This window comes from Diospyros lotus, chromosome 14 (assembly GCF_014633365.1).
Source record: "Diospyros lotus cultivar Yz01 chromosome 14, ASM1463336v1, whole genome shotgun sequence".
Lineage (NCBI taxonomy): Eukaryota > Viridiplantae > Streptophyta > Magnoliopsida > Ericales > Ebenaceae > Diospyros > Diospyros lotus.
In genome coordinates, this window is record NC_068351.1 from 3,187,414 (window position 1) to 3,200,735 (window position 13,322).

Sequence of the window (13,322 nt, forward strand, 5' to 3'; positions counted from 1 at the left end):
ACTCTGGAAGAATAATCAGGATACGGTCGTAGAGTAGGCATCGTTCTAATCGAATCACGTAAAAAAATTTTGTGTTCTTCCCATCTTGTTCTTTCTCTTTGTATCTTGGACTCACGGCCCAAACGAATCACGGTCGACTAAAATCAAACATGGAGAGTTGTCTAAAAACATAACATTTTAATTCTATTAATAGTGTCGCCTCTATTCCTAATCAAAATAATTTTAAACAATATTAAATGTTAAAATTAAATCTCATGCCGTTACAGTTTATGTCTTTTTTAAGCACAATAACTAATTTAACTCCCAATCTTAAAATATAATATATGATTATATTAAACGTTATAATATATAATTATAATCATAATTATGTGTGCGTAAGCAGACAGCAACAGCAAATGGTGCTCTCTGCTTACACGACAAGCACTGATCATTGCAAGGAGACTTCCATGCGTTAAGAAAGGTGTAATTTGAGGTTAAAACTTTGTTTTTTATTTTAATCGAGAGGAAAAAGAAGTTTTATTTATAATTATTGTAATTTGAGAATAAATTTTGTTTATTATTATAGAATAAATTTACTTATCAATAATTTTGTTTATTATTCGTGAAAAATTAAAGTGAATTTAAAAAAAAAATTCTTGTTTATTATTGTCGCAATATAACAAATAAAATTTAATAAACGAGAGAGATAGAACACAACAAGAAACAAGGTATTCAAAAATTACACCCTAAACAAATAGAGAGGAAAACGGAGGCCAACTCGAAGGTTGTTTTTGTGGATAGCAACTCCTCTTTTTTCAATTATGCTGCATACGTTTCTCTTCTTGTATAATTTCTTCATCAAATAAGGACGAATATTGTATAAAACTCTGAAATTTTTGACATCGTCTATTCAAATTCTAAAATTTTTGACATCGTCCATTCAAAGTAAAGATGATTGACTTTTGGTGATTATCTTTTTTTTTATTTATTAAATATTACTTATTGTACGATGACAATAACACTTTTTATTAAAGGGAGATAAAATTTAAGATTTATATCCTTTTAAAATAAGATCAAATGGGGAAGAAGAGGAGTAAAATCTAAACCCACTTTGTATTTATCAAATAATAATGTTTGAAGCATACGAGGCAGGCTTGACTTGATGTGCAGGCAAAGGAGTATTATCTTATTGGTCTGCAGAGTCAACTAGCTTTTTAATGTTTGATTGGAATTAATTTATAATAATTTAAGATAAATTTCTACTGATTTTGGGTTTGACAATCAGTTTAGTTGCCTGTCACTTTGCTTTTGTCTAATGTTAAAAATTAATTGCAGCCAACCTAAGGTTTGAGAACACAAAATTAAATAATTATCTTCGTATTAAAATATAAACTTATTTATGGTCTTTGACCATTAAATTTTAGAGAGATTAAATGAGTTCTATCATATTGTTTAGTTTTACGTAAACTGAGTCACTAAATTTTATTGAATCCGTCACTTTGTATTTTTAAAAAAAATTATTATTTGTACACTAATTTTCTAACAAGAGGGATGAGTCTAAATGGTGCAAGGATTGGTTGTACCTATTGCTCAATAGAAAGTCAGAGAAGAGGATTATCTGAAGTTAATAAATAATAAGAATTATTAAAGTTGGAAATGTGAGTGTTAATGATTTAATTTGATTTGTCACAATGGATGTTGATATTGTGGAGAAGGTGGACAGAGAATGTCAGAAGAATAATTCAATTAATAAGGTCTAATCATTGGCCCAACTTTTAATATGGTTTGACAGTGACCCTAGTCTTTTTAATAATAATGAATAAGTGAAATTAATCCAACATGGTTGACAATTACTGTAAAATTAATGTATTAGATCATGTAATATGAATTTATTAGTATTAATCTTAGGCACCAAGCAAACTCTCCATGCACATATTAGTTAAGATAACGTTAGAGACGTATCAGTTATATGACACATGCTTATTAAAAAAGATTAATGAGATCATGTATTATTATTTCATAGCATCTCCTATAATGAGTATGATTGTGTATCATTTTGATTATTTTTTGTAAAAATTTCGATTAGTTTTTGTTGATTCGATTATCAATGTCGGATAACTGAACAAATTGAATCGGCTAAAATTACAAAACGACATTATTTTGGGTGTACTATAAAAGAAAAATAGTAGACAAAATCACAAAATGGTGGAAGATCGAATCGATTTTTACCCGTTCAGTCCTTCTATTCTATCTTCTTCGGTCCTTCGCTATCGTCCATTTCCCTTCCCAACTCCCGTCGCCTAGCCCTCTTCCCACCATCATCATGGACCCTTTCTTTTTGGTCTCTCCATTTCAAGACATGAAACGTGAACATGATCGCAGAAATATCCAAGAAGTTGTTCTACAAAGCAAAAAAGTTTGACAGTAAAAATAGGAGGAACTTGAGAGTGACAATCAAGGAAAAAGATAAAGAGAAAGAGAAAGAGAAAGAAAAAGAACAAGAACCACCATAACAAAAAGGCAATTCAAATTGAAACCAATGAGAGTCACGGAAGTGGAGAAAGTGTCGCCAGGGAACATATGGGCTTGGGCCCCTTCGATAAGTTTTCTGGTAACTTGTGGGTTTGTATTCAATATTAAAATTTAGATCTACTAAAATTCAACCATTAGATATTTTTTATTTTTGGGTATGTGAATCAATAAGCCGAGACGAATCTTATGGTCGATTTTGATCATCGGAATCCGCCATAGATGGTGGCTGGCAACGTTTTTTCAAAAATGAGTTTTGAGTTTTTTTACAATAAAATTAATTTTTATATTTACAAAAAATCAACTATTTGATCAAACTCATTTTTTTATATATGAACTAGCACGATTGGGGGAATCCAATGATCGATTTCAATCATTAGAATCACTAGCTAGCTAGGTGGCTGGTGCAACACTAAGGCCATCACTTTATTCAATTATTTTGTAAGTTTGTTCAATTTTCAATTCAATTCGGTTACCACGATTTAGGTTTCAATTAGTTGGGGTTAGTCGTTCAGTTTGATTTGATTATTACATGTGATTTAGTTTGGTTCAGTCAATAATTTTTAATCAGTTCGATTTGAGCCAGTTATAATCGATTGCACATCCTTACTAATGAAAATGCAACATATCAATTATAACTCCTAACATATTCATTAGTTAATGGAGATTAAGTTCCTAAATAATAAGGTTTTGTCATCTATGGCTAGCTCGATATAGATTGGATTGATGCCAATTATTTAATATAATCATCGAAAGACAATAACTCTAAGCAAATGACCATTGATGACATGAAGAGTTAAAATAGAAAGTTGAATGTTATGAGGCGAAATTCATATTTTTAAATTTTTTATAATTATTTAAAATTTTTATTATTTAATTATATTTTTAAACTTAATTTTTGAATCAATTTAATTTCTATATTTTAAATTTTTTTTCGTATAGTAATTCTAACTTTTCATTATTTCGATTACACTTCTAAATTTATATTTTCAAATCAATTTAATATTTATATTTTATCATCTTACTTTATTTTTTTTTTTACACATTATAGATAAAAGTATATGAGTTAAATTAACTCGAAAATATAGGTTTAGAGGTGTAAGAGAAATAACAAAAAATCTAGTTAACCACATAAATAAAACGTAAAAGTAAGAGGATAAAAATATAGATTTGGCGAAGTAATTTTAAAGATTAGTTTTTCTTTTCCTTTTTTACAACGGATATGATCATGCAGGCCCATAGGAATTTGGGCCTAGCCCACTTTTTGACCCAATAGTTTTGTGGGCTGAATGTGCCACAAGGACATTAATCATAGCAGAATCATTTCATTTCTTCCAAATCATTCTAACAAAGGTTGCAAAGCAAACTGATGCATTGACTCAAACCAGTTTGTATTAAAGCCCTATCGAGGGCAAAGGCAAATAGTAGATACAAGGAAGGGTGGATTCCATTTGCCTGCCTGCCTTTCTGGATAAAATCTAGCTCACAAGTTTCCTCATCATATCTAAGATCGATCCACATCATTTAACTAAATCAAACCAACTCAACTGACTTCATCGTGTACTTGAGATGGCTTTGAAGAGTGAGTACATAAACTAAGAACAACCGCACATCATCCAAGGCAATAACTCCCTTGGTGATTCCTTTTAGACAGAGACTTTGAGATGTCATCCTTTGCATTTGGTGTTTAACATTGGTATTGTTTAAACACAATAATAAATTTTTAAATATACAAGAGTGTCTTGAAGGGATAGAGAATGACCTGTTGTTAATAGATGACTTGAGTGTGAATGACCTACTTGTGGATGACTTGCAAGGAAGAAACTGATTAGGGGTGTGAGTGAGTGTCCCACACGAGCTCTATAATGTTTAAGTCTGTCTTTAAATGAATAGATAGAATGCAAAGAATAAGTAGAATTGCAATAGTCTTAAATTTCTAAGCATATTTTTACCAGATGAGTAGTCTCTTATTGATAAGTGGAGGGAGAGTCACAATCTTCAACGAGTAATTTGGGCTCTCTTTCAGATTTGTAGGTGAAGATATCAGAGCACGAGAGTCTTTCAAAAAATAATTGTCAAGTGATTCATGAATTCTCAAAAGAGTCTTTCTATGGCATCGAGAAAGGCTTCTAAATGAGGTCACTTGGTCTCGGTTTCGGTTATTCAACCATACTAGTCTTTAGATGACCTCATCGACCTCAGCCACACTAGTCTCTCAACCAAGTCTTTCACGAGCCTCTCACTTAGGTTTTTTGATCACTTGAATTGGTGTTTCTCAGTCTTAATCATCCGATGACTTATTGCTCTTGTGTCTTGTTTACGTGAATTTTTTTTTTCAATAGACTGTTTCTTTGGGTTTGGGCCTATTCTTGGACATGAACTCATTTTCTTGAACACAAGTTACACAACAAACACTTTTTTGAGGATGGCCCATCATATAATTCATTGATTTATAGGTAATAAGCTGATGAAACTATCTATACATGTTCAAATAATATTAAGAGCGAGCATATTTCAGCGAAAGAGTGATGTTTTCATTGTCTTTTTTATTCTTCTGAAATCAACCCATCTAAGCATATGCAAGAATCTTCAATCTTTAGAAAAACCCATGAAGCTCAAAGAGCCATACACAAGGTCATATCTGAATATTGCTCCATTCTTGAAGGACACTGCTGCAACAAACTGAAAATCAGCCAAAGTCATGCAAAGAATTGAGTTTTTATCACCTATGATTTGGTCTTTTCCGTGTAAAAACCCAACAAGCTTGTGAGAAAGAGATGAGAGAGGGAACGAGATACAGAGATGAACAGATAGAGAAAGCAACAAAATGCCATGCATGGCTCCTCACACGCCATTGATGAAGGCCACCGATTCGCCGGGGAAACCTCGCCGATGGCATGCGGGGAGCCAGGCATATGCACTACCGTTGTTGCCTCTCTTGCATATACATACCTTTAATAGCTAGAAATCTCCAAATTCTGGACTCTGTACCAGAAGGCAGCTCTGCCTGCAATGTTGACACTAAAGCCTTCAAACATACACAAAAGACCACACCTTCGTACTGCCTTCTTTTTCGATGGATGTATTTATAGATGAAGAGGGTAGCTTGTCTCCGAAGCCAAATCACAAGAAAAATGAGTTCTCACACGGCCCACACCTCCATACTGCCTTCTTTTTCGCGTTTTCCTCTCCACTTTCGCCTCAGAAGCCAACTAAACAGCTTTTGGGTTGGCTGGACTTGCATAAAAAGCCATGGATTGCTGAAAAAAGGCAATTCAGATTGAACCAGCACCACCTCCTTTTTCCACCTTTTCTTTGTTTGGAAAATCCATGAGGGTGCTTGGTAGGTAGGGTTGGAAAGTAAAGGGGAAGGAAGCTACGGGTGAGGGAATGTAAGGCCAATCGCTCTTTTTGAATCGATCCTCCTCTGCTTTTCATCGATATCTACCTTCTTTTCCACGGATCAAAGCGAAACAGGCGGTTTTATTTCTGTTTTTCTTGTGGGGACTAGGTTGTCTCCTAGAGCGCGTAACATGGATGACTTGGCCTTTTATCCGTGGCTATAATACTGTATCGGTTACCTAATCTTTATACATAAATACAGAATTATGAACATACCCTGCCAGGAATCTTCAAAGCAGCATCATTGATTAATTTCCCACACTTGAACCGGTGGGCTCTACATGACGAGTGACCTCTCAAGCAATCGTTGGGCATCTGATTCGAACTGGAGATCGACCACAAGTCACCTACCTAAGTGTTTTTCATACTGTCTTGTGGACTCTGCGATTTCCCCAACTAGCCCCAAGCCTAAAGAACTTTCTCCACTTCCAGGACACCCACATCCAAAGAATCAATTTTAATTGTCTCCACCATGGCTAAAGTATCTGCATTTGGATTCTTCCTAATCAGAAAGCACCAGAATATGCTAATAAACTATCTTTCCTCTTCAGTCTCATCTTGCCTGCAAAGGACATATGTGTGTGTGTGTGTCTATATGTAATTATATATGCTTTCGATGAACTTGCAATGTTGTCCAACATATATATTCAATTCAATAAAGACAGCCAAAGCACGGGGAAAAGGAAAAGAAAGTAAAAGAAACAACATGAAAGAAAGCACCTCCAACCAAAGATTGATAAATATATCATACCATAATAAAAAGAGAAATGGAATCAGGAGGAAAAAGAAAACTTTGGTTAATTGAATTAAATTGTTATATATGTACCACAACCCCATTTTTCTTGTTGACTTTGCTATTTTTTTATTTTTTTTACTTTTTCTCCTCAATGAATGAATATGAAAACTCTGTTCAAAATTAGGGTAAATTACCCACTAATGAGTGGATAATATTAACATGGAAAAAGAAAAAGTTTTTGAGTGCCCATCTCAAACATCAACTGTTAATTAGGTGTTAGCTTAAAATAATTGAGCTTTTTCTGTAAAATCAAAACATTTACCAAAATGTCTAAATATGTTTGGGATGACTGTCCTTGCACGGTATCTGGTGTTCGTGCCCTTGATTACGATAGAGAAGGTAAATCACAGATTAGGGTTTTGCGCAGGACAAGAATCAAACTCACAACTCATCGAATTGATATCAACATATTATTCATTCGACCACTCGAATTAGACATTTTTGAAATATGGTGATAATAACTATTGTCGATAATAAAATATACAAATATAGCAAACATCGATGAATTTACTGTACTTATAACTACAACCATTGAGATCTATCACTACTTTTAACGATGCCAGGGTTATTTTTTTTTTTTGTTTTATTTATGCTAATTGATAACTTTTTTGATGGATAGTTAGAGGAGGAATATATGAAAATATATGAAACAAGTGAGTGGAAGAACAGTGAAGAGTGGAGCATTATAGAAAGTTGACAAATACTAGATAAAAAAAAAAAGCCAATGCATGTGCAAAATATGAGTACGAAAGGTTTCAAAGGCCGATTTTGATTCATGAAGTGTGGGGACTTACGCTAGAGAGTATTAAAGTAGAGTCGGCCCAACGAAATTGGGGGTTCTATGATTTGTTGAGGGTTTTCGAGTATTAATTTTTATTAAAAAATAAATAATACACTTTTTTATACAAATATTTCATTATTTTATTAAAAAAAGTTAAAATTCAATCAACTACAAAATATAATAATTAACGACAATAAATTTTTAATTAAAATATAATGTCTTGGAGATAAAAAAAAAAAAAAAGAAGAAGTCAAACAACTTATTACAATAAACAAAAAAAAATAAAAGTAATTTTTCTTAAAACTCTAAAAACTCACTACGAACAAAAAACTATACATTTATGATTCTTTTATAGAAAGAAACAAATTAAAATATTAAACTGATAACATTAAAAAGATAAAATTCATCAATAATGAGCAATTTTAGGTGAGCAACGATTAAAAATTGAAAAATGATGAAAAGATGTTAAAAAAATTATAATATTTTGTATTTAATTTTTTAATAAAATATTTATTATTAAAAAATAATATATATATATTACAAATTTTTAAAACTTGGGGCGTTCCAATTTTGGGGGCTTATGCCATAACATATATGGCTTTATGGTTAGGTCGGCCTGTATTAAAGATTTAAATTTTTTTTTAAAAAAAAATCTTATATATTATTTATTTGTCTCTTTCTTTCTGCATAAAACAAATAAAAAAAACATATATTTCTGATTATTTTCCTGTAGTTTCTTGACATGGCAAGTGATGGCATTATGAGAGTGGAGCATTATAGAAAGTTGACAAACATTAGATAAAAAAAAAAGAAGCAAATACATGTGCAAAATATGAATATGAAAGGTTTTTGTTCTTTTCAGCCCAAAAGGGAATGATTGGATGGACGGCTTGAGGCAATAGAGAATCGTACATTGGAAGGTGACTGGTATCTACAAACACTATAACGTTCAAGTAAGTAAGAGTTTAAAATAATAAAATTTTTGCAGACTGGAAAAAACTATACCTTGGTCAATAGTTGGCTAGCTTATATAAGAGAGGAAGGAAAACTTCCTTGCGTGTCATTGGTTATTACAGGTGAGTTAAGAGTCTAGAATCTTGGGACAGTTGAAGTCTGTTCTGAGCACAGGAATCTTGACATGGTGATGAGAGGATGGAGGATGTTACTGAACTGATGTCGATGGGATGGATCCTAGGGACCGGGCCCAATACTAAACAACGGACTTATTTGTTGGGATAGGTTCAATGGAATTAATATGGTCTAATTTCGTAAGTTAATTTTAATTCATGAACTGTGCGGACTTACGCTAGAGAGTATTAAAAATTTAGATTTTTTTTTTCTTTAAAGACAATTCTTATATATTATTTACCTGCCTCTTTCTTTCCACATAAAACAAATAAAAAAACATATATTTCTGATTATTTTCCTGTAGTTTCTTAACAAGGCAAGTGATGGCATTCTGAGATTTCTCTTTATGACAGCTTAGGGGATATAAATCAAGAGACCTGCATTTTGATATCTTAGTATTAACAGACTCAATTTCATGTTTCTTCCAGCCAGTTAGGAAATTTTTTGAGCAAATTAGGTGTCAAAAGAACAAAGACAATTCTCATAGTCAATGCCTCAAATCACTGGGAAAAAAAACCCAAAAAAAGACGAGGTTTCAAGGGAAAGAATCAAACGAAAATGAACATATATAAACCAGATTCACACCAATCAATCAAGAAAAGAAAAGAAAAAGGTATATATGTGCATGAAAATTTGAAAAAAGAAGAATTGTATTTATATATGGATGCTAGAAAAGCATGGTTAATTTCATGGATCATGTCCATCAGTCTCTCTTGAGTTTCCGCAGAAACCAACAAAGAGCTCAACCAGCACACAAAAAGATTGAGAGCTGGGTATCTAGCTAGGAAGAAGCGAAGAAATTAAGGCCAAGAACTATGAATCTTCGTCGTCTTCCTCGTATGCTTCCTCAACAATGGTCTCTAGTTCAGGAGCATTTGAAGGCTTAAGTGGGTATATGACATGAGGGACAGCAACCTCCATCCATGGACTTGAGTTTCCAATCTTCTTGGCCATCGATGGAGACCAAATTTACAGGCTGATCAGATCCCAGAAAGGCTGGCTGGCTGATGATGATTGAATTAATATTCAAGAAGAGAGAGAGAGAGAGAGAGATTTGAATATTATTGGGAAGCTACTTTGATCTGTGAGAAAGAGTTGATGATGAGTTGATGGGGCTGGGAATGGTTTTATATATAGCGGTGGGATCCAAAGGATCAGTACTAAAATTTGCACGTGGAGAATGAGGAAAATAGAATGTGTCTAAGAAAAGAAGTCACCAACTTCTGAAAATTTGTGGACATAATTAAAGAAAGAAAGGGGCAATTTGAATGGCCTTGAGACTCTTTCGGAGCGGCCACTCTTTCTTTTTAATTAGGTGATGCCAAACATGGAACTTTCAATGTGCTAGGTGAAGGGTCAAGCATCAAACATGTGAAAATTGCTTGCTACCCATTTATATAAAATAACTTTTTTTCATGTGGAGACACATCTTTTTATGAAAAGAAATACGAGTCAAAATGACGCAGTAAAGATCAACAAAAAAAAAAAAAAATAATTCATCAACTAAATTGAAAGAAAACACCACATAATCACAAAATTTGTGAAAATAAAAATTCCCAAACTTGATTAATGATCTAGAAGGAACCCAAGTCTAGAAGTTTGATAAGAGCCTTTAAATAGAAGCCAAAAACCCTAATAAGGGCAAAATGGTAAAATAAAGAAGGTTCAAAGTTGATGATTTCGACAGATTTTGAGGCCCCAAACAACACGTCTTATTAAAGTTTCCAACCGTATCTGGGTGCGCTCATAACTCCTCTCAGATTGAAAGTTACAATTTATTAAAATCAAGGTGCGCAAATTAGGCATGATTAAATTTTTGATAATCTGGTCAACCCATATGTTTCTCTGAGATCACGTGTCGCTTCTACATCACAAAACACAATGGTTGAGAGACAAAATAATTAAAAAGTAATTTATTTAAAATTTTTGTACCAATAAAATAATGAAGGGTAAACAGGAAAGTAAAATTAGATTTAAAGCAAGTAATTTCTATTAGATTACTATATTCATAATAGTATTGTACCTTCTTCCAATAGTAAATATCTCCATAATGGTGCCAAGTGTCCGGTAGAAGGACTACCAACATGTGTTGGAAAACATTAAACCCATGTCAAATTCAACTACACATGCTGTGCTTCCAACATATGCAAGATCATGACCGAAAGCAACTGAGCCTCTTGTGCACCGTTAAGAAAGTAAATTTTTATGATATTTATCGATATTTGTACTTTTCATGGTTATCGTTTATAGTATTAAAAGGATAATATATAATACGATAATAATATAAAAAGTATGATGTATAATACAATCTCTTTTCGTTATCTTTTTATGAAACTCAATGGAATATGTTTACTGGATTTTAGTTTAAGCATGCCCCATAATGTCAGAGGAATGGTTTGAGCGTTATTTGGGGAATTTTATCGAACATCTTGAGTGTATCTCATCACGGCGATGCGACCAAGGTAATCAATGATTGAAGCGACGCTTATGGGAGAAATGGGATTAGAAAGTTTGATTATTTACAAATTCCCATGGAAATAGAATGTACAGTATCTAGACAAGAACTAGTTCAAGTACGAACAAGAAGCTGCTGGATGGTTGACAGAGATGATGATGATGATGATGAATCAATGATGTTTCATAATCAGCCATCTCTACCTTCACTAACAACCAAACCATTCAAACCCGCATCACAATTCGGCGCCATTTCCTCACCGGCTGTATCAGAAGATCAGAAGGAAACAGAAAAAGGCACCGTTATTGGTGCGTGAACCTGTGTTCTCCACTAGGAATCTTGATCGTCATACCCCTCGTTTTTCCCCTCGTTAATGGTTTCCAGATCAGGCGAATTGGAGGGCCTGCTTGGGTTGATGAAGCGGCTGGGAGCAACCTCCATCCAGAAATGCAAATTCTTAGCCACCTTCACCATGGAATCAAAGCAGCAAGCTATTGGGTTGAAACCTCGATGATCGATCAACGAATGCCACTCCTCCTTTGTGGCGAAGAAAGAGGGATCCTTTCCTTCCAGGACTCTTCTTGTGTTGTTGTGGGGTGGGGGATTATAATGAGTTATGCCCTTTATATAGATTTGGTCAGGCAGAGAAGAAGCCCTAATTGTGCGGGCCGGAAGAGGAATGAACGGACCAAAAATATTATCAAATTATGTTAACAGAGAGTACTTGAGTTGTGGACAGAAGACTTGCTAGGAAAAAGGACCTCCGAAATTAAAAAAAAAAAAAAAAAAAAAAATTCCAAATTCCAATCATAACACAACTCACAATTACAAAACCTATATCGTCAATTATTTTTGTTTATGGTCTTGTTTTTCCGGGTTTTCTAAGGCACCCAAGAGACCATTGGTCAGGGGATGTGGTGTAAAAGCAAGAGAAGAAAGAAGTGCAATGTAATGCAATGCAAGAACAAAGTTTAGGTACCACCAGTACCCCTTGGGTACCTTAAAATTCACCCTTGTTTTAACCAGCTGGCGTCCAATGACAGTTGAGTGGCAAATAGAAATGCAGGCAGCCAATGGATCCAGTGTAAAGATGGAGATGAAACAAAAACAGACAAGAGAAGAGAAGAAAGAAACTTGAGAAACTGCTGCAAGTGAGAAATAGGATTTCCAAAGTGGTTTCTATTCCAACAGGAGGACCCTTCCCAGCTAATGGCGCATGCCTAAAGTATCCTTTCTAATCGTCCTCCTGTACTACTGGGTAATGGAAATTGGAAAAAAATCACACGTTGAAGTTGAATCACCTCAAAGCAAATTCCAAATCATCCAAAACTCACAATTTTTCCAAAAACCCAGAATCATACTCTATCAGATTCATCACCACACAACACAAACATTCAACATTGCCTTCGCAATTGTAACTTGGGGGTCCCTGAAAAGAAAACCCATAAATTGAAATGGGTTAAGGAATTCCCCCAACCAGAAGAAGAAGAAGAAGAAGAAGAAGATCATTCAAAGCTCACAAGTACTCCAAATCGGAGACACAGAAGTGAGCAAAATGTAAAATCCGGGGAGAGCTCACATATCAGTCCTGAGGAATCTCAACGTCGCCGTCGGCTATCTCCTCCTGCAGATCCTTCGGGTTCTTCCCGTCGACCGTACATCCGACGGACACGCACGTCCCAAGTATCTCCTTCACGGTGCCGCTAAGATCCTTCGCCATTGATCTCGGGCGCATGATCTTTGCGATCTCGACAACGTCGTCGAGCGAAATGTTGCCCGTGTGCTTGATGTTCTTGGTCTTCTTGCGGTCGCGCTCGGGCTCCTTGAGGGCCTTGATGACGAGCGCCGCGGCGGACGGCACGACGGAGACCTTCGCCTGGCGGTTCTGCACGGTGAGCTTCACGGTCACGCGGAGGCCCTTCCAATCCTTGGCGGTCTCTTTCGCGATGTCTTCACCGATTTTCTTCGGAGAGAGGCCCAAGGGGCCGATCTTGGGGGCGAGCGAGCTTGCCGCGCCGACTTCGCCGCCGGTGACCCGGACGTAGACGTCGACGACCTGCGTCGGGTCGAACTTCGGCGGCATTTTCCGGCGGTGAAGGAAGAGAAGAAGGGAAGGGAAGTGAAACTGCGACAGCTAGCGGAATTCTGAATTCAGCTTTTAGGGTTTTCATATGAAGCTCTAGGGTTTTCAGAGTGGCCAAAAGACGGTCTCGTCCTTGGGCCAGGCCCAAAACTCCAAATCTCCATTGATA

At 35.1% G+C, this 13,322-nt stretch overlaps 1 protein-coding gene across 1 annotated transcript; it reads right to left on the reverse strand.

The window, feature by feature from the left end:
• Positions 1-12,231: 12,231 nt before the first annotated feature.
• On the reverse strand, positions 12,232-13,309 carry LOC127790655 (60S ribosomal protein L12-like). Its single transcript, XM_052320238.1, has one exon. It carries the CDS (start codon positions 13,151-13,153, stop codon positions 12,653-12,655), a length of 501 nt encoding a protein of 166 aa, XP_052176198.1. The 5' UTR covers positions 13,154-13,309; the 3' UTR covers positions 12,232-12,652.
• Between the last annotated feature and the right edge of the window lie 13 nt (positions 13,310-13,322).

Bases quoted from the DNA above. Each gene is read 5' to 3' on its own strand.
- LOC127790655 (XM_052320238.1), bottom strand. From the start codon at position 13,153: ATGCCGCCGAAGTTCGACCCGACGCAGGTCGTCGACGTCTACGTCCGG.